The sequence below is a fragment of the Lynx canadensis genome, chromosome B3 (genome assembly GCF_007474595.2).
Source record: "Lynx canadensis isolate LIC74 chromosome B3, mLynCan4.pri.v2, whole genome shotgun sequence".
Taxonomy (NCBI): Eukaryota; Metazoa; Chordata; class Mammalia; order Carnivora; family Felidae; genus Lynx; species Lynx canadensis.
This window is the reverse complement of record NC_044308.2, coordinates 73,442,310-73,466,620: the sequence shown is the minus strand read 5'-3', so window position 1 is coordinate 73,466,620 and position 24,311 is coordinate 73,442,310. Positions and strand designations below refer to the sequence as shown.

Below are 24,311 nucleotides of genomic sequence, written 5' to 3'. Positions count from 1 at the left end.
CTATTCCTCTATGTATTGCCAGTAGAACTCTCTGGTTGGTACTAAAGGAAAATATGAAACTCTCTACCACCCTGCACACCTAACCAAGATTCCTGCCCCACCACCCCAGACTACCAGCTTCTCTGATGCAAGAGATTTGAGAAACTTGGTGTAATTTACTTAGCATCAAATATTATTTTAGAAATAATTCACTTAATGATTACATTCCAGTCAACTTTGAAAAGAGGGTGGGAGTGGGTGGTGTTTAAGACAGAGAGAGGTAGGGGAACCCCCTTGACAGAAGTAATGATCTTGGGTTAAAGTCTGTAGGCAGCCTCAGGTCAAGCCCAGTGAGAAAGTCAGTCATCCCCTCCCTCCCATCCAGCCTCCTGCTGGGACCCCTCATTGGCTGAAAGTAGGGCATATGGAAACCCTGAAGTATTTACAGGCAGTCCTTACTGGTTATCTGGGGGGCAAATGGAAGATATCTAGCTCATTGGTCTAGAGATGGGCCCGTGACCCAGTCTGGTCAATGAGACATATGGGAAAGTCCGCTGTGTACTTTGGGAAAGATTTTCTTCCCTGACTGTTGCAGGAAGAAGGCTCCTCCCCTTCCTGCCTGCTTGGGATGCTGTTGAATTGGATGTACTTCTTGGATTTCTGCAGCTACCCTGTAACCATAAGGAAAATGCAAAAAAACATGACCACAGAGTTACTAAGAAGCCTTGGGATCTCCAGCTCCAGACTTATTATTAAGCAAACTATACAAGTCCCTGTAGTTTAAAAAAGGAGAGAAGGTGAAAGGGAGGGAGGGGGGAGAGGGAGCGAGCTAGCCTGAGAGAGCGAGGTGAATGAAGGATGAGAGATAATGAAGTTAGAGGAGCCTGGGAGGAAATTAGATTGGAAGCTGACCCAGGGGGCAGCGCCAGAGTGAAGAGACTGGCAGGCTTAGTGTGGGCGGCAGGTGTAAGGTTCAGAGGGCCATTGGGTCCGATTTAGACTCTGTGAGCTGCGACCATGAACAAGTCACTTAACTTCTCGGCGCCTTAGTTTTCCCCTCTGTAAAATGGGTATGATAGTGACTCTCGTAGGATGCCCTAAGAACTGACGTAAGAACTAAATGAGGAACCCGCAAGGCAAGTAAAGCCTATTGACATAGCTCTTGACTCATTGTAGGCCCTCGATAAATGTTAGCAATCATTACCATTTTCTCTACATTTGCCCTCAACAAAGGGGAGGCCCTCAGAAAAAGGGGCAAAGAGGCCTTCCCATCCCACACTCCAAAAGCCGAAAAGCCGGGCTCGCAGGTGGTTGAGGACTGAGGGCGCGCGCTCGACGAGGGGCGGGGCCTGCAGTTCCCGCTTCAGGCGGGGCCCCGCCCCTCCTCCCTCCCACGGGGCCGCTGTGCACTTTCGGCCTTTTCCCCCTCTCCCCCGAAGTTCCTGCTAAGTCCACCCGGGCCTAGCTTCCCCCAACCCCAGTGCAGGCCCGAGTGAGAGGTTCCGGAGCCCGGGTGCGGGCGGGATTTCGGCGTGGACGCTGCGGGCCATCCCGCCCCAGGCCGCTCCGCACTGCCTCGGGAGCTTCAGCTGCCCCATGGTGTGCAGGTTTGCCTCTGAGGGTCGGAGGGCGGCGCGGCGGGGAGGAGGAGTGCTGGGAGGGTCAGTCCGGCCAGCCCCCGGCCTCCGGCTCGGCCGCCCTCGCCCTTGGGAATCCTTGGCTGCCCAGACGGAAGGGAAGTAGGCGCCGGAGAGCCCTCTCCGCATTTTGATTCATCTCGGGCCCTGTAAGGGTCACATCTTGTGAAAATACCTGTAAAATCAATTTAACGTTCAGTGCAGCGTGTAAAGACAGCTCTAAGAATTTAAAAGACGCCTGAGTCAGAACATTTAAATGCTTGGGTCCCTGTAGCAGCGTTTTAACACGTCTGAGTGCAGAGGGTGGAGAATCGAGTCTGATTGTCGCCTTCGTTCACGCCCTGTAACATTTTAAAAGGGTAAAGAAAAGCACCCTAAGAAAACCCCAGTGGGCAGTTCCCCTAGGGAGGGAAGAACAGCTGACTTTTTTGAAATTTGGATTGGTCCTCATTTCCGTCTGCGAAATTTGCCTGCAGAACTTAGATCAACAGAATTGTTAAAACACTGAGTTTAACTAGTGGCTTTTGTTAACGAGTTGTGTTATTAATTCTTGATGTCTCATCCAAGGCAGGATTTATTATCTGTTTTGCAGGCGAAGAAAGTTTGGCACCAAAAAGCATTTCCCTTAACTTCACACAGCAGCGACGGCTAAGCTGCAAATGAAGTCCTAGCATCTGGACTCCTCATCTGTGTTCCTCTCTAGACCATGTTACAAAATAAATGAGTAGTAGGGGCGCCTGGGTGGCTCAGTCATTAAGCATCCAACTCTTGATCTTGGCTCAGGTCATGATCTCGTGGGTGGTGGGATGGAGCCACTGCCCCACCAAGGGCTCTGCGGTGACAGCATGGAGCTGCTTGGGATTCCTTCTCTCCTCTCTCTGCCCTTCCCTGCTCTTGTTCCATCTCTCTCTCTCTCTCTCTCTCTCTCTCTCTCTCTCTCTCTCTCTCAAAATAAATAAGTAAACTTAATAATAAATGAGTAGTTACTTTGATGCTACTCATAAAACAAGGGAGTAAACCAAATGTTCTGTGAACATCAAATGTTAAATCCTAATAACCTTCAATGTCTTCTTTGGGAGGCTCAGCTGCCCTTTGGAGTTTAATACCTTACAGAGAGAACAGGGTGGAGCAAAAAAATGGAAGATAAGGTCAAGGGAAAAATTTTGTCTTGAGTCCAAACTGTGCCCACCTTTACTGCCCCTTTGTGTTGATGTCATCCTTTTCAGTGTACTCCATGTTCTGGCAAAACACCCCACAGCCCACAGCCCAGCCTTAGCTGTATTAACTACACCTTTGCATTGCTCTTTTGGCGCCGACCTCCCTGTCAGTCTTCTTGTCATGCTCTTTCCTCCCTGTCAGTCTTCTTGTCATGCTCTTTCCTCCAGGTGCTCTTTTTTTTTTTTTTTTAAAGGAAGGCATGTTACATTTTCATCAGCCCGTTTTTATTAGTTACACCATTTTATTTTATTTTTTTTTCAACGTTTATTTTATTTTTGGGACAGAGAGAGACAGAGCATGAACGGGGGAGGGGCAGAGAGAGAGGGAGACACAGAATCGGAAACAGTCTCCAGGCTCTGAGCCATCAGCCCAGAGCCTGACGCGGGGCTCGAACTCACGGACCGCGAGATCGTGACCTGGCTGAAGTCGGACGCTTAACCGACTGCGCCACCCAGGTGCCCCTCCTGAAGGATGATTCTAAAGTTAATGATCAAAAACTACCAACAGGTCTTAGATAAAAGGACAAGTTAAAGAAGTACAAGAAACTATTGTGGAATTTGAAAGTGGAGTTATTTGACTAGGGAAAAAAAAGCAGACGACTCCCCACCCTCCCTTCCTCCAACTCACTCATCACTGGCAAGTAGCAACTCCGTTTTAACTTAGACATAATGGTGAGGGGAGGGGAGCATCGTCCTGTTCAGTGAATTGGAAAATTTTCTTTCCAAAGAAGGTTCCTTTTTAGAAGGCTTGGAACAAGTGGAAACATTTATGTGCTTAGAATGCAAATTGTTTTGCCACTTAGAAGTCTGTCTATAAAACTTGCAAGAGCTTGGGACCCATGATGTGCAATATAGTCCCTCCCTGTAAGAGGCATCCCTGAAGTTCCTCCCCAGCTCATAGACAACAGAAACTTGAACCCATGGTAGTTTTCTCTGGAGCAGCAACCCAGTTTATTCACTTTGTGTTTTCTTTCACTCAGTTCCACAGATAAGAATTTCAAGAAAATCAGATGGCATCCGGGGATTTCTGCTCACCTGGAGAAGGAATGGAAATACTCCAACAAGGTAAGGGCTGCCATTTGAAGGAGGTTTGATGACTTCTCCAGAGAGATCTTATCCAGGTTCTTGCTTTCTATAATAAAAAGGATTTATAAAGTTCACCAGTATGGTTTCTCACATAAAAGCCTAAGTTTCTGGGGGAAACTAGAGAATACATAAAGATTCTTAAATACTCTCTTATTGGAAAACATATTACACTGGCTCCTATCAAGTGTCTGCTCCTGCAGTGGACTAAAAACTCATGCTGCTCTGATGCTGTGTTAGCAGGCATAACCTGAATGTAAGGCTGGCCAAGAAACTCTGTGAAGGCTTCCTTCCTACCTGCATCTTGAATTTTCTCATATCTTGTACTCTAAAATCTCAGATGCTTCCATATCGTCTCGTATCTTGAATTCTTTCCATATCTCACACCCTTTCTATATCTTGAATCCTTCAAGAACTTGAATCTTCTACATTTTGACCATTTCCATGTTGATCCTTCAGTGCCTGAGGGGAGAAAAAGGAGATTTCTTATTCTTCAAAGGGACTTTCTGAGGGTCCAAAGAATGAAAGTTTGATTGTTTGGTAAGTAGGAGTAAAACAGAGGACCCCAGCAGAAAACGTGTGACAAGAGAGATAGAAAGGCCGATGGGGTGCCTGGGTGGCTCAGTCGGTTGAGCGTCTGACTTCAGCTCAGGCATGATCTTGTGGTCTGTGAGCCCGAGCCCCATGTCGAGCTCTGTGCTGACCGCTCAGAGCCTGGAGCCTGCTTCGGATTCTGTGTCTCCCTCTCTCTCTGCCCCTCTGCCACTTGTGCTCTGTCTCTTTCAAAAACTAAATAAACATACATTTTTAATTTTTTTTAACGTTTATTTATTATTGAGAGATGGAGAGACACAGAGCATGGGGAGGGTTAGAGAGAGGGGGAGACACAGAATCTGAAGCAGGCTCTAGGCTCTGAGCTGTCAGCACAGAGCCCGACACGGGGCTCGAACTCACAAACTGCGAGATCCATGACCGGAGCCGCAGTCGGTCGCTTAACCAACTGAACCACCCAGGAGCCCCAATAAATGTAAATTTTTAAAGAAAGCCCCTTGAACCTATGGAATAACCAGAGGATCCCAGTTTCCTGCACTTTTTCTCATACATGTGCTGCTCTGAATCCAGGTGGGTTACTCAACTCTGTTTACAATAAGAATTCCATTAAGTTTTTCACTTATCCCTAAGAATATACCTTTTCTCAGTCTTGCTTATGTGACTAGAGATCACATCCAAAGGAACTTTACATGTTTTTTTTTTCCCCCTTCCTCAAGAATTCTAGTTATTCAGTGTGAATGAGGTATTTGGGGTACTGTGGTGATCCCTACTAAGAGGTCCCTTATTCCTGACTCTATTTGTGTAATATTTTCCAACTGTACTTCCATTTTCTAAGCTCTTAGTTTTATTATCTCATTATTATTTTTTTAAGTTTATTTGTTTTGAGAGAGAGAGAGAGAGAATGCACTCAGGGAAGTGGCAGAGAAAGAGGAGGAGAGAGAGAGAATCCCAAGCAGACTCCGCACAGTCAGCACAGAGCCCTATGCAGGATTCAAACTCACAAACTGTGAGATCATGACCTGAGCCAAAATCGGTCACTTAACTGACTGAGCCACCCAGGCACCCCAAATCTCTTAGTTTTATTAGAGACTAATAAATTATTAGTCATTCCCTAATCCTTGATCAATATCTTTGTATATATTATAAATACTTGTTACTTTGAATGTTGCCTCTAGTTTATTTGTGGGTTTTTTTTGTTTGTTTTTTTTTAAACATTTCATTAGGGGCGCCTGGGTGGCTCAGTCAGTTAAGTGGCCAGCTTTGGCTCAGGTCATGATCACACGGCCTGTGAGTTCAAGCCCTGTATCGGGCTCTGCATTGACAGCTGGAGCCTGCTTTGGATTCTGTGTCTCCCTCTCTCTCTGCCCCATGCCTTGCATTCTGTCTCTCTCTCTCTCAAAAATAAATAAACATTAACATTTTTTAAAATAAATAAAAATAAATAAATAAAAATTTCATTAGATTTAAAAAACTCCCCTACCAAAAACCTTTTTCAAAGTGTTAAGCTAAGAGTTATTCTCAATTATATATAATACCATCCTTGCTTTTTTTTTGTCTCTATGGGGACATCCCACGAAGTGTGCAGCAAACAGCTTCCTCCTTGTAACCTGAGTGAAAAGGACCTGTTACAAAACCCACACTTCAGCAAGCTGCTGCTGAGTCTCGCACAACACGTAGACGAGAGTGGCTTAAGCCTCACCCTGGCAAAGGAGCAGGCTCAGGTAAGAGCTCTTGGGGGAGGGATGATAGGAGGAAGGGAAAATCTTCCAAGACAGAGAAGTTCCTACCTGGGATTTTTTTGGTTTTCTAGGCATGGAAGGAAGTCCGACTGCATAAAACAACATGGTTGAGGTCTGAGATTTTACAGAGAGTCATTCAAGAGCTGCTTGTGGACTACTATGTGAAGACACAAGACACAAATTTAACTTCTGAGGACAAAAAGGTGAAGCAGGAGAGACACAGGAGGCATTGGTTACCACCTGCAGGAATGACTAGGCCAACTATGGCTTTGCCTGATTGTATGATCTAGGGGAAATAGGAGCTTTGAGTAATGGTTATCAAAAAAGAACTGGACAGGGGGCACCTGGCTGGCTTGGCAGGTAGAGCATGCCTGTCTTGATCTCAGGGTTGTGAGTTTGAGCCCCATGTTGGGTGTAGAGATTACTTAAAAATAAAACCTTAACAAAAAAAAGGAAAGAAAGAAATGGCCCGTAGTTATGGGGGAAGAGGTGGGTGTGTTGTTAGGGTTTTGAAAAGGAAGACTGACAGGAGAAAGCGCTGGCAGCTGAAGGGGATAACGTGTTTGAGGACTTTAAAAATGTGTGAAGAACTGGTATATGAGGATGGAGGAGGTGGAGTGGGAGAAATTTTATAGTAACCTCTTTTTGTTTTTTATTCTCTTTCAGTTTCACGAGACCCTTGAACAGCGGCTACTCGTGACTGAACTGACGGGGCTGTTAGGGCCCAGCCGGGAGAAGGAAATGCCTCCGCTGCTAGGGGTGGAGAAAGCCGACCTTCTGGAGCTCATGCCCCCCTCAGAGGTTGGGAGTGGGCAGATACGGGGACCAAAGAAGTGAAATGGCTTAATTTCTCCCATATACTTAAACGTGGTCTCGTTACACTTTATTGTTTTTTCAAAAATGATACGTGTTAATTTCATGGGGGGGGTAAACTCTAATAAATAAGAGAGAGATATGTTACACAGAAGAGAGTAAAAGCTGAAATACTACATCTAGAAATAAATACAGTGTTTTATATATAACTTGACATAAACAGTATTATAGCCTCCATGCTTGTATAGTGAATATAATCCGTTTTCACTGAATATATTTTGGACTTTTTTTCGAGTCAATAAATAAACATAAATAAACCAATAGTTCCTAAAGCACTCCAAGCACAGTGCCAGGCACGTAGTTTGTGCTCAGTGTTCTTAGTATATCATCAATTTAAATCACTGGTAGGATTCCATTGTGTGGGGGCACCTGGCAGGCTCACTTGGTAGAGCATGTGACTCTTGATCTCCAGGTGGTGAGTTTGAGCCCCAGGATGAGGGGGTGGAGATTACACTAAAAAACCTGAAAAAAACCAAAAGGATTCCATTGTATGAATGTAGCACAGTTTGCTCAACGTTAGTGATCGATATGGTTGTTTCTACATTTTGCTGTTAGAAACCACACTGATAGGAACATGCTAGTTCATAGGTGTGTTTGCCTTTGTATGATTATTTCCCGGAGTATTAGTACTTGAGGTGGGATCAATGGGTCAAGAGGATATACACATTAAACATTGGTGCATATTGCCAGCTCCCCACTTTTTCATCAACATGGGCTCTTAACCATCATTTTATCCTTTGCAAATTTGGTGGGCTAAAAGTGAATCTCCTTGATGTCTCTTGAGGCATTTTCTCTGGTTATCACTGAGATACTTATCATCCTGTGCTCATCGGCTGGATCTTCCTAGTTCTAACGGTCTATTTGCGTCTCCCTTCTCATTCCTGCGGATGTAGGATTTTGTGTGGATGAGAGCTCGGCTCCCGCTGGAAGTAGAGGAGCAGCTCAAGAAGAAATGTTTCACCCTGCTGTGCTACCATGACCCCAATTCAGGTGAGTGCTGGCACTCTGTTCTGTCCACAGCTGACCTTCCAGTCTCTTGGTCTGCTCTTCTGAGAATAACTTGTTGAATTATAGATTTGCGACAGAAGCTAGGAAGCACTGGAGAGGCTTCTTTCCTTGCTGGTAGAATACAAGCAAGGAATTGTGTGAAAACCAAGTGGGAGTGTCCTCTTGCTACAGGGAAGGATGAATTCATTCTTAGGAGAATCGGAATGGAATAGGGAGGAAAGTTCAAGCTAATAGGTGTTCTCCTTATCTTATTTATTTGACTTAAGAATTAAGGGCCAAATCTGGAATTAAAGGTAAGAGCGAGGGGCACATGGCTGGCTCAGATGGAAGAGCATGTGACTCTTGATCTCTAGGTTGTGAGGCCAAGCCCCACGTTGGGTGTAGAGATTACTTAAATAAATAAAATTTTAAAATAAAAAATAAAGGTAAGAGGAAAGAGAACTTAATTATGAGAAGTGGGCCATTTTAACAGGACGTCAGAAGAAAACCTGAAGAGAGAATTTGTAGAGCTAGATAAGGGATAAGGCACTGAAAAATGGCCTCAGAAGGGCAGTAGCAGTTAGGGTTTTCCTGTCTAGTCCTCTGTTTCTTTGCCCAGATTCAGACAGTGAAACCTTGAAGGCGGCAAAGGTGTGGAAACTGGCAGAGATCCTGGTGGGTGAGAAGCAGCAATGCCAGGATGCCAAGAGCCAGCAGCAGGAGCAGATGGTGCTGCTGGAGAAGAAGAGTGCCACCTACTCCCAGGTTTGTCAGGGCAGTGGGATAGCCACTCCCCCTTTTATCCTGGCCCCAGGGGCACTTTGGGGGAAGCCAAGAATTTTTTTTTCTAATGTTTATTTATTTTTGAGAGAGAGACAAAGCATGAGCAGGGGCGGGGCAGAGAGAGAAAAAGACAGAATACAAAGCAGGCTCCAGGCTCCAAGCTGCCAGCACAGAGCCCGATGGTGGGGCTCGAACTCATGAACTGTGAGATCATGACCTGAGCCAACGTTGATGCTTAGCCGACTGAGCCACCCGGGTGCCCTGAGGAAGACAAGGATTTCTGATCTGCCTTCTTCACTACTGACTTTGATTTTGCCCTCTTCTTCCTGCCTCCCGGGGGCTCAGGTGCTTCTCCGCTGCCTAGCCTTGCTGCAGAGGCTTCTTCAAGAGCACCGGCTTAAGACTCAGTCTGAGCTGGACCGCATCAATGCTCAGTACCTAGAGATCAAGTGCAGTGCCATGATCCTTAAGCTGAGGTGAGCTTTGACCCCTGTGGGTCCAAGGAACTCTGTCTCACACACCACCCCCTTCAATCGTCACCCTCATCTGTCTTTCCTCTCCACCATGCCTAGCACCTTGTGGGTATTAGCCTTTGGATTACCCATAAGCATTCACCATTCCTGAGTCTTATTTTTAAAGCCTTCTGAAATAGGTGCTTTCCTGTGAGATGAGATACATTGCTCAGGAACTCAGAGTGACCTTGCTTGTCCTGTCACTGCTTAGCCCACACCTTGACCATAGGCAGATACTCTCTGTTGTGTTCATAACTTTGCTGTTGTCAGGGATCATCAGGCTGATATTTCTTTCTTCCCTTTGTCAGGATGGAGGAGCTAAAGATCTTGTCTGACACTTACACTACTGAGAAAGTGGAAGTTCATCGTCTCATTAGGTAAGAACTCCCGGGGTGCCTGGGTGGCTCAGTCGGTTAAGCATCCGACTTCCGCTCAGGTCATGATCTCATGGTTCCTGAGTTCGAGCCCCATGTCGGGCTCTGTGCTGACAGCTCAGAGCCTGGAGCCTGCTTCGGATTCTCTCTCCCTCTCTCTCTGCCCTTCCCCTGCTGACACTCTGTCTCTCTCTCTCTCTCTCAAAAATAAAATAAACATTAAAAAAATTTTTGAAAAAAAAAAGGTAAGAACTCGTGAGGACAGGGTGCAGTTACTCAGAGCTGGTCCTGTGTTCTCCATACCTATTCATTTTAACGTGGTCACATTCTTGTCTACTTTCTTTCTTTTTTTAAAAAATTTATTAATTTATATTCAAGTTAGTTAACATACAGTGTAGTATTGGTTTCAGGAGTAGAATCCAGTGATTCATGACTTACATACAACACCCAGTGCTCATCCCAGTAAGTGCCCTCCTTAATGCTCATCCCCCATTTAGCCCATCCCCCCCACCCACCTCCCCTCCAGCAACCCTCAGTTTGTTCTCTATATTTAAGAGTCTCTTATGGGGGCGCCTGGGTGGCGCAGTCGGTTAAGCGTCCGACTTCAGCCAGGTCACGATCTCGCGGTCCGTGAGTTCGAGCCCCGCGTCGGGCTCTGGGCTGATGGCTCAGAGCCTGGAGCCTGTTTCCGATTCTGTGTCTCCCTCTCTCTCTGCCCCTCCCCCGTTCATGCTCTGTCTCTCTCTGTCCCAAAAATAAATAAACGTTGAAAAAAAAAAAAATTAAAAAAAAAAAAAAAGAAGTTTTTAAAAAAAAAAAAGTCTCTTATGGTTTGCCTCCCTTCTGTTTTTCTTATTTTTCCTTCTTTTACCCTATGTTTATCTGTTTTGTTTCTTAAATTGCACATATGAGTGAAATCATATGACATTTGTCTTTCTCTGACTTATTTTGCTTAGCATAATACACTCTAGTTCCATTTACTTTGTTGCAGATGGCAAGATTTCATTCTTTTTGATTGCTGAGTAATATTACACTGTATATAGGGGCACCTGGGTGGCTCAGTTGGTTGGGCGACCAACTTCAGCTTAGGTCATGATCTCCTTGGTCCATGGGCTCGAGCCCCATGTCGGGCTCTGTGCTGACAGCTCAGGGCCTGGAGCCTGCTTCAGATTCTGGGTCTCCCTCTCTCTCTTCTCCTACCCCCCTTGTGTTCTATCAAAAATAAATAAACATTAAAAAATTTTTTAAAAATTACACTATATATATATACACACACACCACATCTTCTTTATCCATTCATCTGTCAATGGACATTTGGGCTCTTTCCATACTTTGGCTATTGTTGATAGTGCTGCTGTAAACATTGGGATGCATGTACCTGTTTCAATCAGCATTTTTGTATCTTTTGGATAATCTTGTCTACTTTCTGAGGAGCCAGATCCTTATATTGTATCTTCTGTTCCCCGGGTGTATAGGGACCGTTTGGAGGGGGCCATCTGCCTACAAGAGCAGGACATGGAGAAGTCCCGACAGGTCCTAAGCACCTATGAGGTCCTTGGGGAGGAGTTTGACAGGCTGGTAAAAGAGTACACTCAACTCAAGCAGGCAACTGAGAACAAGCGCTGGGCCCTCCAAGAGTTTAACAAGGCCTGCCGCTGAGCGCTGGCTGGTGGGGGTCTGGAGGTGGACTTCTGCTCCGGTGCTGCCTCCCCCTCCTGCCAAAAGGACCACCTCCACCTGAGGCCCACCTTCACTCCGGAAGTGTGGGGACACTTGCTTGAAGCCCTGCAGTGGTTTAGGCACCGTCCTGGTTTTTCTTCCTTGTTTACAGTGACTGAGTCTCTTCTGGGAAATGTAACAGATTTATATAATTTTATGTGCAACTATTTGTCAGTGTCAGCCCTATAGGATATTTGATTACCTCCTGAATAAAGTGATGATGCTTCCTTTGGGCAAGGATGAAAAAAGAACATGAAAGGTGGGTAAGGAGGAGAACTGAGTGGATCCAGACAGACCGATGGATAATGCCTCTGCTAGCAGTGGGAGGCAGGAGTGCAGTCTGCCCACCTGGAGCCTTAGAGGCTTCATTCTTGGAGAGCAGACTTGGATTACATCTGGCCTCGCTCTTAAAGAACTGTAATATCCAGAGGAGTGCTCAATGCCAAGGCGGGGGTGGGGGGGGGAACTATTCCATCACCACAGCTCTCAGTGGGGCAGTCCTGATAAAGCAGCAGGGCACCCAGCTCTGTTACTAGAAGGGACACCCGCCCCTTGGATTCCTGGTTCCCTCTGGTGTGGTTTGAGGGTTACTTTTTCCTCTGAAAGCAGAGAGTGGGAAGAGATCACCCTGAGGGACCAAGTTTCACAGTCCACTTATTTTAGAACAAGGCAGGGCCCTGATTGGCATCACAGTCGGGGACTGAGAACAGAAGCAGAAGACCTCCACCCTTATTTACAAGAGCCTACCTAGCTTCTCAAACTTCTTTCAAGGGAGGCTGTCTCGAGGCATTCTGCTACAATGAATAACGATGGTCTTGGATTGCTTTATAGGAAAGACTAAGGTCTTTGACATAATTTTATTTTTTTTTAAGTTTATTTATTTTGAGAGAGAGAGTGTGAGTGGGGGAGGGCCAGACAGAGGGAGAGAAAATCCCAGAGAGCCAGAGAGAGAGAGAATCTACACTGTCAATGTAGAGCTGGGGCTGGAACCCACAAGCCCTGATATCATGACCTGAACCAAAATCAAGAGCTGGATGCTCAACTGACTGAGCCACCCAGGTATCCTGACATAATTTTAATTTTTTTTTTTTAGCTTTTTCTGTAAATGGTGATTATTGCCATTTATCTATAAGGAAAATTAACAAATCACAAACCAATTAATGGAAAAAGTCAGAAATAATCAATATTGCTTAGTTCTATAGTGTTCTTTTCCCCAACATTTTTGGGGTAAAGTTTCAAACTTACAGAAAAATATAAAAGAATAATACAATAAGCACCAGTATAATCTCAACAACCTAGATTCAACAACTACTAACATTTTGATTTTCTCTGTTTCTTTTCTCTCCTTCCTCCCTCTCTCTCTAAATAGATTGATAAATATTTGGTTATATGGACTTTTTTTTTTCTAGAACCATTTTATAGTAAATTACAGATGTGATATTTCATTTCTTAAATACTTAAGCAGGTAACTCCTAAAAATAGGGGCACTCCTCTGTATAACTAATAAAATTATTATACCTAAAAGTTAGTAACTTTGTAATAACTCTTATCCAGGTCATATTAAAATTTCCCTAATATGTTTTCCTGGTCTAGGGTCCAATAAAGGCCCAGGCATTACATTTGGATATTAGGTTTCTTTAATCTCTCTCTCTCTCTCTCTCTCTCTCTCTCTTTTTTTTAATGTTTACTTATTTTTGAGAGCAAGAGACAGAGAGAGAGTGCAAGCAGGGGAGGGGCAGAGAGAGGGAGAAAGAGAATCCCCAGCAGGCTCCAAACTTACTGCAGAGCCCGATGTGGGACTCAACCTCATTAACCAACTGAACCACCTAGGCGCCCCTTTAATCTCTTTAAAAATAGACCATTTCTCCTACCTTTTTTTTTTCTTTTTAAATAGAAATTAATTTTTTGAAAAATCCAGGCTGGTTACTTTGTAGAATGTCCCATTGTCTATTTCCTGCAGTAGTTAACTTGCACCTTTCCTGTTCTGTCCAATATAGTAGCCACTAGCCACATACAGGTATTCAAATTCAAATTTAAGTTAATTAGGATGACATAAAATTTCAGTAGGTTGGTGGTTACTGTATTGGATGGTACAAATATACAACATTTCTATCATTCTAGGAAGTTCTAGGGGCGCCAGACTGGTTCAGTCAGTGGAACAGTCAGTGGGACTCTTGATCTTGGGTTGTAGTTCAAGACCCACGTTGGAAGGCAGTTATGCTCACCACTATGCTACCAACGCTAGACCCACGTTGGGAGTATAGATTACTTAATAAACGTTTAAATTTTTTTTTAATTTTTTAAATGTGGAGCTCGAACTCAAACTGAGATTGTGACCTGAACTGAAGTTAGACGCCCAACTACTGAGCCACCCCAGTCCCAATAAATAAAAGTTTTTAAAAATATAAAGAAGTTATTGGGGTGCCGAGGTGGCTCAGTCGGTTAAGTGTTCGACTCTTGATTTCTGCCCAGGTCATGATCTCATGGTGTGAAATTGAGCCCTGTGTTGGGCTCTGCACTGATTGTGGAGCTGGCTTGGGATTTCCTTTCTCCTCTCTCTGCTCCTCCCCCACTCCCCACTTGTTCTCTCTCTCTCTCTCAAAATAAATAAACATTAACAAAAAATACAAATGCTGTTTAAAAAAAAGTTCTATTGGGGCGCCTGGGTGGCGCAGTCGGTTAAGCGTCCGACTTCAGCCAGGTCACGATCTCGCGGTCCGTGAGTTCGAGCCCCGCGTCGGGCTCTGGGCTGATAGCTCAGAGCCTGGAGCCTGTTTCCGATTCTGTGTCTCCCTCTCTCTCTGCCCCTCCCCCGTTCATGCTCTGTCTCTCTCTGTCCCAAAAAAAATAAATAAACGTTGAAAAAAAAATTAAAAAAAAAAAAAGTTCTATTGGACAGTGCTATAAGCCTATATTTCCTGTAAACTGGAAGTAGGTCTACAGCCTTTTTAGATTCAGGGTAAACATTTTTGCAAAGAAAACTTAATAGATGACATAACGTACTTCACATTATATCACCCTGGAGCCATATCAGGTTAGAGTGTGTCACTATTAATTATGCTGGGTTGGGGATGCCTGGGTGGCTCAGTCGGTTAAGCATCTGACTTCGGCTCAGGTCATGATCTCCCAAGTTCGAGAGTTTGAGCCCTGCCTGGGGCTCTGTGCTGACAGCTCAGAGCCTGGAGCCTGCTTCAGATTCTGTCTCCCTCTCTCTCTGCCCCTCACCCCCTCACATTCTGTCTCTTTCCCTCTCTCTCAAAAATAAACATTAAAAAAAATTTTTTTTTAAAGATTTAAATTATGCTGAGTTGGGTTGCTTGGTTAAGGTGGTAACTGCTGATGTCTCTAAAATATAGAAGTACAGGGGCGCCTGGGTGGCTCAGTCAGTTAAGTGGCCGACTTCGGCTCAGGTCGTGATCTCGCCGTCCGTGAGTTTGAGCCCTGCGTCGGGCTCTGTGCTGACATCTCAGAGCCAGGAGCCTGTTTCAGATTCTGTGTCTCCCTCTCTCTGACCCTCCCCTGTTCATGCTCTGTCTCTCCCTGTCTCAAAAATAAATAAAACGTTAAAAAAAAAAAAAAAAAAAAGCTCAGAATTAAAATATAGAAGTACATTTTCCCTTTGTAGTTAGTAGCATCTGGAGATGACATCAAAAGTCTCAAAGTAGTTTTTCCTGATATTTATTATGGCATTTAGCATTTCCTCAGTTAGGTACTCATCTTAAACCATACTAGGTTTTGGTATTTGAAATAATGATAAAAAAAAATGGACTCTGTCTTAGACAATAGTGGACACATAAAAACTGTCTAAGTATATGGGGCGGCTGGGTAGTTCAGTCAGTTAAGCATCCAACTTCAGCTCAGGTCATGATCTCCCAGTTTGTGGGTTTGAGCCCCGCATCAGGCTCTGTGCTGACAGCTCAGGGCCTGGAGCCTGCTTCAGATTCTGTGTCTCCCTCTCTCTCTGCCCCTCCCCCCGTCTCAAAAATGAATAAACGTTAAAAAATTAATTTAAAAGACAGTCTAAGTATATAAAGTAACAGGAAGTGCAAATGAGTATGGTTGAAAAACCAAGAGAAGTGAATCCGGGATTATAAGGTAGAGCCTTAGTAGGGAAAACAGATTTGGTTCAGGATTTGTAGAGGTGAGTCTGGGATGGCATTGTTCAAAAAGTGACAAAGACAGAGAAAGGGGAAGCGACGGTAAGTGAAAGCACAGGGTGAGAAATAAGTAAATCGCACACCAAGGAAAGCTTTCATCTTAAATGACCAAAATTTGAAAAGAATATCCCCTGGCATCAATCAAGTTTCTGGAGAGCTGAGGTTTGAGAAGTGACTACCTGAGAAAACAAAATGGCTTCCAAGGCAGTGGTTCCCAGCCCTGGTTCCCTAAATGACAGGGAGCTGGACAGCTAGTTGTTCCTCGTGTTTCCCAAAACCTAAATAAAACTGAACATTTGCTAGCAACAGTGCTGCCCAACTATATAAAAAACATTGGCTTAAAAGCAAAACAAATGTGCTTTGTAAAAAAATTCAAGCAGAAATATATAAAAGTAAAAGGTTTAACGTGCACATGCGTGTACATACACACACAGCCCATTATGCCAATTCACTACCCCAGAATAACTAGACTGATTTGGTGAATATAATGCCAGAGCAGAGCTTTTTCTAAACATTTGCAAATGTATGCACAGAAATATTAGCTCATATCGTTGGGGGTATGGCTGTATCATGATTTCACCATTCCCTTTATGATAGATATTCAGATTGTTCCCAGTTTGCCCTATTACACAATGCTTAATTGAATATCATTGCATTTGTTTCTTGCTCAAGTGCCTTTAAAGCACTTTTGGTATAGAAAATCAATATATTAATTCTAGTAATTTCATGAAAAAATAAACTAATTACTGAGCTTATGAATATAGTTTGGTAGGAAAAGTATCTCCAGACTGTTCCATGGAGGTGGGAGAAGGGACATGAAGGGTGGTCGGTGCTGCCCAAAGGGGACACTACAGCAGTTTGTCTTGGTCCTCATTCTTCGCAGTGAGTGGAGATAGCAGGTTCACAGGATGAGCCGTTGGCTAGTGTGGACTAGGTGGGAAGGGGATTGGAGGAGGGCCAGCAGAGGGGGTGGGTGACAGTGAGAGCTGAAGGTTAACATCTTGGACTTCAGTTGCCCTCGCTGCCCCTCACGCGTTTCAGTAAAGATTTACATTTACTGCCTTTCCTTCATTCTTTTGCAGGCATATCTTTCTTCACTTGTCTTTTACTACATCTGATCAAGAATTAAGTCTTGCTGATTCTTCCTCAATAATAAGAAACAAAGTATATCACCTCCAGAGCTCAGGATAGGATTGTTCTTTTTTTTTCTTTTAATAATTATTTATTTTTGAGAGAGAGAGAGAATGAGAACGCACAAGTGGGGGATGGGTAGACAGAAAGGGAGACACAGAATCCGAAGCAGGTTTCAGGCTCTCAACTGTCAGCACAGAGCTGAATGCAGGGCTTGAACTCACGGACCACAAGATCATGACCTGAGCGGAAGTCAGATGCTTAATCGACTGAGCCACCCAGGTGCCCCTAGGATTGTTCTCCTTAAGGAAACTCTGGGGCTCTTGGACAAACTAAACCTGTTCCTTCAAGGTTCTCTATGAAGGGTGACTATCCAGGTCTCTGGGGCAGCCACCCTGCATTTTCCCTCAGCCACCACAAAGAGGAAATACAGTGCCCCCTTAGAGCCCAGTCTGATGATCCCCAAAGGAGAAAGGAATTCCTGACATCCACCCCCCTCTGTGGGGCCCCTCACCCTGTGAACAGTCCCTCCGCATTACCCATCTTGAAGGACCTGAGCTAGGTTTTGTTAAAGGAACTGGTAGGTCAGGGTGTCTGGGTGGCTCTGTCAGTTGAGCATCCGACTTCAGCTCAGGTTCTGATCTCACAAGTTCGAGAGTTTGAGCCCTGCCTGGGGCTCTGTGCTGACAGGTCAGAGCCTGGAGCCTTGGATTCTGTGTCTCCCTGTCTCTGCCTATCTCCCATTTGTGCTTTGTCTCTTTCTCTCTCTCTCAAATAAATGTTAACAAAAAAATATATGTTACTAAAAAAAGGAATTGATAGGTCTTTTCATATCTTAAGACAGTGAAAATGTAAGAGGCAACTGATAATGGACAAGATTAGCAATCTGTAGAAATAATTTACCAAGAAAAGTGGTATGTCGTCGATGGGGTATCTGGGTGACTCAGTTGGTTAAGCCTTAGACTCTTGATTTCGGCTCAGATCATGATCTCACGATTTGTGAGTTTGAACCCCTCATTGGGCTAGGTGCTGACAGTGCAGAGCCTGCTTGGGATTCTCCCTCTGTCTGCCCCCCCCCCCCAATAAATAAATAAACTTAAAACAATTAAAAAACAGTAAAAATGGTATGTATTTGAGTGGCTGAGGTCTAGCCTAAGTGGCTTTCCTAGTCTCAGAAAAATACAATGAAATTTAGAGACACTTAAATGTACCAAGCCTGGCTGAAGAAAGAACGTATAATGAAAAGTAAACAATTAGCCCAGAGTTTAGAAAAGGGTTATCCAAAGAGCAAGGTCAGGGCTCTCCCAAGTAACGGAACCTATGATTATATGATTATATTATATTATTATGTATGTTATATTATTATATTTATTATATTATATTAATTAGATAAAAAGATTTATTTTAAGGAATTGGCTCATGTGATTGTGGGGCTGGCAATTCTGAAATTTATAGTGCAGGCTGTAGGCAGGAAACTCCGGCAGAAGTGATGCTCCTGTCTTGAGGCAGAATTTCTTCTTCAGCGGGAAACCTCAGTTTTTGCTCTAAAGGCCTTAAACTGGGGCGCCTGGTTGGCTCAGTCAGTTGAGCATACAACTCTTGGTTTCAGCTCAGGTCATGATCCCAGGATTGTGGGATTGAGTCCCACATCAGGCTCTGTGCTGCACTTGGAGCCTGCTTGAGATTCTCTCTCTCTCTCTCTCTCTCTCTCTCTCTCTCTCTCTCTCTCTCTGTTAAAATAAATAAAATTTAAAGAAAAGTCTTCCAGGAGCACCTGGGTGGCTCAGTCGGTTAAGTGTCCGACTTCAGCTTAGGTCATGATCTCACAGTTCATGAGTTTGAGCCCCACATTGGCCTCTCTGCTGTCATCACAGAGCCCACTTTGGATCTTCTGTCCCCCTTTCTCTCTGCCCTCCTCTACTCATTCTCTCTCAATAAATAAATAAACTTTAAAAATGTCTTTCATATAGTATAAACACATTTATTACAGAAAATTTGTAAAATACCACTTTTTTCCCACATATCAAAGTCATTCTGTGTATACAGTTTGTAATCTGTGTCACAGAATAGCATATCATTGAGTGGTCCTCCATGCTATTAAATTTTCTCTGGCAACATTGATTTTAATGGCTGCTTAAGATTTCATTGCATGGATGATTTATTTAACCATACCCCTATAGGATATCCAAGTTGTTGTTTTACATCCTTTGTAATCATAAAAAAATGCTACAGTAAGCATTTCTCTTAATTAATCTTTGTCCTAGTTGGGAAAGATTGTCTAGGATAGTAGGATAGCTTTCTAGAAGGAAAATTATAGATGATATATCTTAAGGTTAAGATCCAAGGCTCTAGAGTCTGTTGACCTGAGTTTGTACCCCATCTAAACTCTTTCTTAGAGGGGCAGCTCACTTAATCTTTCTAAGACTGAAAGAATAATATTTCCTACCTCACAGCATTCTTATAAATGTGGAATGCTTTTCATAGAACCTGACACAAAAGAAGGGCTCAGTAATTGTTAGCTGTTTTTATTATTACAAATAAAATCATTTTTAATCACAAACATGTACACACATACAACTGGTCTGTTTCTGGACTATTGGTTTAGCTCTTTTATTCTCTCTATTCTTATACCAACTGCACGTTGTGTCTCTTTATTTATACATTGCTTATTTCATAAAGGGGTTTAAGGTAAAGGGCTAAAACTATAGAATAAATTCCTTCTTCACTCTCCTCTTTTTTAAAATTTTCTTTGCTTTTCTTGTCTGATTTTTATACAGATGAACAGTGGAATCATTTTGTCAAGTAACAAAAGATTCCATTAGAATTGTGATTGAATGTTGTAAAAGTGAGAAATTAATTTTGTAAGAATTGACATCTTTATGAGATTCATTTTTTGTAAGAACACGGCTGTCTCCTTTTTTTTCTTTCATTGTATCAGCAAAACTTTGTAGTTTTCTTCTTTTTTTAATGTTTATTTATTTATTTTGAGAGAGAGAGTGTGTGCAAGCAGGGGAGGGGCAGAGAGAGGAGAGAGAATTCCAAGCAGGCTCCACGCTGTCAGTGCAGAGCGTGACGTGGGGCTTGATCTCATGAACCTGAACTGAAATCAAGAGTTGGATGCTTAACCAACTGAGCCACTCAGGTGCCCCTATTGTTTTCTTTATATAGGTTCCTCACATTTTCCAGTCAGGTTACAACTAAGTATTTTATAGCAGTGTTATTGTTATCACTGTGAATGGGGAAAATACTAATCACGGTATTTTTTAAAAAATTTTTTTAACATTTATTTATTTTTGAGACAGAGAGAGAGCATGAACAGGGAAGGGTCAGAGAAAGAGGGAGACACAGAATCCAAAACAGGCTCCAGGCTGTGGGCTGTCAGCACAGAGCCCGATGCGGGGCTCGAACCCACAGACCACGAGATCATGGCCTGAGCAGAAGTCAGACGCTTAACCAACTGAGCCACCCAGGCGCCCCCTAATCACAATATTGAAGGCTTACTATGTGCAGGAAAGTGTGTTGCTATTTTAATTAATTTAAACTGAACTAATCATCAGGGTGCCTGGGTGGCTCAGTCAGTTGAGCACTGACTCTTGATTTCGGCTCAGGTCATGATCTCATGGTTCTTGAGTTGGAGCCCTGAGTCATTGGGCTTTGTCAGCACAGAGCCTGCTTGGGATTTCTCTCTCCCTCTCTCTCTCTCTCTGCCCCTCCCCTGCTTGCTCTCTCTCAGAAAAAATAAACATTTAAACTTAACTAATTCTCAATAGATAAAAACTGTTATTTACATTCCCATCTTATGGATGAGGAAACTGAGGCCAGAGATGTTTATGCTCATGTGGCTAGTAAATGGAAGAACAGAACTTTAATCTCTTTCCATCTGGCTCCATAGTCCCGTCTTTTTTTATATATATAAAGATTTTATTATTTTTTTAAATTTTAATGCTTATTTAGTTTTGAGAGAGAGAGAGAAGAAGAACAAGTGGTGGGGGGTGGGGGGCAAAGAGGGAGACACAGAATCCAAAGCAGGCTCCAGGCTCTCAGCTGTCAGCATAGAGCCTGACGCAGGGCTTGAACCCATGAACTGTGAGATCATGACCGCTAAAGTCAGATGCTTCACTAACTGAGCCACCTAGGTACTCCCAAAATTTTATTTTTAAGTAATCTCTGTAACCACGGTGGGTCTTGAACCCACAATCCCACAAAAGTCATATGCTCCACTGACTGAGCCAGCCAGGCACCTCTTCACAGTCCATAATCTTAACTATCATGTTTTTGGGATATTTTTTTTATTTTATTTTTTTAAATTTTTTTTTCAACGTTTATTTATTTCTGGGACAGAGAGAGACAGAGCATGAACGGGGGAGGGTCAGAGAGAGAGGGAGACACAGAATCGGAAACAGGCTCCAGGCTCCGAGCCATCAGCCCAGAGCCTGACGCGGGGCTCGAACTCACAGACCGCGAGATCATGACCTGGCTGAAGTCGGACACTTAACCGACTGCACCACCCAGGCGCCCCTGGGATATTTTTTATTAATTATGTCTTCTAACTGGTTATTCTCAGCATTTAAAAGGCTACGGGAGGGAGGGAGACACGGAATCCAAAGCAGGCTCCAGTCTCTGAGCTGTCAGCACAAAGCCAGACGCCAGATTTGAACTCACAGACCGCAACTGCAAGATCATGACCTGAGCTGAAGTCAGACACTTAACCAACTGAGCCACCCAGGTGCCCCCTCCCCTTTTTTTTCAGTTCTCATCATTTTAAAATAGATTCTTATGGATTTTCTATGTATACAATTATATCATCTGCAAACAGTGATAAATTTGCTTCTCTCTTTCCAAAAGCTATAACCCCTTTTTCAAATTTCCAGCCTATTTTATTTGATTTTTCAGAATAATATTAAATAACACAGTGATGAAAGTAGACATTCTTTTTTTTACATAAACTGTTGACTTCATGTATGTAAATACATGTGTTTATATATGAAGAATATTAACACGATTAGGAGTGTTTACAGAAAACGGAATTGATTTGCCAGGTTCTCTTTGGTGACTATTAAAAAATGATCAAATTTTTTTTGTTTGGTTTATTTTGACCTTTTATATAAATAAATTTCCTAATACATAATCTTGTCTTAAATCCTGAGATTAAGCTCTAATTGGTTGTGGTATATAATTATTATATTAATATACTGTTGACCTTTATGTATTAATCTTAAATATTTTTTATTTTTACATTTATGTGCAGCACAAGTGAGATTTGTCTATAGGGTTTTTTTGAGGGGGTGCTATTTCTGACAGGTTTTGATATTAGGTATATTCTGGCTTCGTAAACAAATTGGGTAGTTTTCCATCTTTTTCTATGTTCCAGAACAGTTTCTACTTTCTATTCATTTTGACAGATAAACACTGTATAATAGAGATGACAAGGAAGAGAATGCAAATCGGCACAGATTATTTTGCCTCAGTAACTCCGCCACTTTTGTAGCTGCAGGACAGCCTTGATTGTACAGGCGCAATTTGGAGCAGTAGGAGGGTCAAACGGTCCATTATTTTGGTGTTGAAGAGTGTAGCTGGCTGGGCAGGCACAGAGGTGAGTGAAGGGGTCCTGGGGAGGGAGGCAAGTGCTGAGGGAGGAGCTGAGCACCAGAGATGAAAGGAGCATTTACAATGGGCTGGAGGTGTTTAAACAAGGTCACAAAAACAGGATCAGGTAGAAGAACTGGGCCTGAAGGTGAGGAATGCCAGGCAGGGTTAGGGATGGTGTGGAAGGGTGGGGGTGGGGGGGGGGTGGGTAAGGAGAGAATTATCTGGGAGAGGATACTGTTTCCCTTCCAGAGGAGTTTCCAGTGCTTTGCCTGTTGGTCACTGGCTCCTGTTGGGAGAAAATAATATTGTATCTGCCCCACTGTCCTACCATCTCCCTACCCTCATCTCAGCAAAGGCTTGGATCTGGAGGCCTTCTATCAGTGACTTACATGTTTCTGAGCACAAGAGTTCAGCACGGAGGGCAGGGTAGAGGGAGTCAGAACAGAAGACAGACTTTGCCAGCTCTGACTTTATGCTTAGGGCCAAGTCCTTGACAAAGTTCTCTGTTTCTTTTTCACTCCTTGCCTTCTGCTTCTCTCTGGTTCATATAGATAGACCCATAGTATTTGCTGTATTTTTTTTTAAGTCACAGGTAAGTGCTGTAGGAAAGACTGGGAACAACATGGTATGGAATTATTGTGAGCTGTTCAGCATCATGCTTGCCTTAGAGCGACTGGGAACAACATGGTATGGAATTATTGTGAGCTGTTCAGCATCATGCTTGCCTTAGAGCTGAGGCCATCTTGAATGAAAAACCAAAGACATTACAGAGAATTGAAATGCAGCCCATGTGAATTTATTTTAAGGCCAGACAAATTCCAATCCCTTTTTACACATATTCTTTTGAAAATTATTTTAATGATGGCAAAACTGACATTACTGCTTTATAGATTTTCCTCTCTCTCTCTTTCTCTTACTCATGGATGGGTTAGTTAACAACCAACAGCCAAAAGCAGCCACCAGCTTGACATCAGGAGGAAGATGCCAGGAGCACAGATGGTCCACAACCCAGATAATTAGCTTCCGAAGAAGAAACCACATCTCATAAGTCTTCTCTGAATGTAGAGCTTGGTTGGGCACAGCTGGGGCAGAGAACAAGCAGGCCTCCTGAAAACTCTTCTTTACCTCTTAAAATGTTGGTAGAGCACTCACCCACTTCCTGTGGACAACCACCTACTCATAAGACCTGCAGGGAAGAATTCCAAATAAATATTGTTGACACTCCACCCTAAAGGAGGGTCAGCGGAACTCTCTACTCCTTAAGTGTGGGATGCACATGGTGACTTCCTCCCAAAGAGCACAGGATGGGAGGGGGTGGGGAGAGTGTAATTTTAGAGTGGAGGAACCTGATAAATACTACTCTTGCCAGGTGATAAAGGTCAACATCAACAGTCATAAATTATGTTGATAGTATGTACTATTGATATATTATGAAAATGATACTTCACCTCTGTGATCTTCCTCCCCAAACCCATAATCCCAGTCTAATCATGAGAAAACAATCAGACAAACTAAATTCCAACAGAGGGGCATCCTATAGTATGCCTGACCAGTACTTCTCAAAACTATCAAGGCCATCAAAAACAAGGAACAACTGAGAAACTTGTCACAGCCCAGAGGAGCCTAAGGAGACATGACAACTATATGTAACACGGTATTCTGGATTGGATCTTGTAACAGAAAGAGGACATTAGGTAAACACTAAGAAATCTGAATAAACTATGGACTTTGATAATAATAATTTATCAATATTGGTCCCTGAATTATAATAAATGTACCATACATGTGAAGATCTTAATAACAAAGAGAGCTCTGGGGAGGCACATGGGAACTCACTGTACTATCTGCTCAATCATTCTGTAAATCTAAAACTGTTTTAGCAAATAAAGTGCTAGGGGTGCCTGGGTGGCTCAGTCGGTTAAGGGTCCGAATCTTGATCTCTACCCAGGTCACGATCTCATGATTGGTGAGTCAGAGCC

The 24,311-nt window shown here is 43.4% G+C and overlaps 1 protein-coding gene across 3 annotated transcripts; it reads left to right on the top strand.

Annotated features, from left to right (window-relative positions):
- Nucleotides 1-1,417: 1,417 nt before the first annotated feature.
- On the top strand, nucleotides 1,418-21,347 carry HAUS4 (HAUS augmin like complex subunit 4). Of its 3 annotated transcripts, none has more exons than XM_030318694.1 (10): nucleotides 1,418-1,586; nucleotides 3,814-3,898; nucleotides 6,047-6,189; nucleotides 6,279-6,410; nucleotides 6,874-7,008; nucleotides 7,974-8,070; nucleotides 8,687-8,832; nucleotides 9,196-9,326; nucleotides 9,671-9,739; nucleotides 21,308-21,347. In XM_030318694.1, the coding sequence occupies exons 2-10, from the start codon at nucleotides 3,844-3,846 to the stop codon at nucleotides 21,312-21,314; spliced, it is 915 nt and encodes a 304-aa protein (XP_030174554.1). In that variant the 5' UTR covers nucleotides 1,418-1,586; nucleotides 3,814-3,843; the 3' UTR covers nucleotides 21,315-21,347. The 3 variants fall into 3 exon arrangements, with proteins under 3 accessions (XP_030174554.1, XP_030174553.1, XP_030174552.1); XM_030318693.1 differs by lacking the exon at nucleotides 21,308-21,347 and adding an exon at nucleotides 11,212-11,682 and having other exon boundaries at nucleotides 1,418-1,578; XM_030318692.1 differs by lacking the exon at nucleotides 21,308-21,347 and adding an exon at nucleotides 11,212-11,682.
- The last annotated feature ends 2,964 nt before the right edge of the window (nucleotides 21,348-24,311 follow it).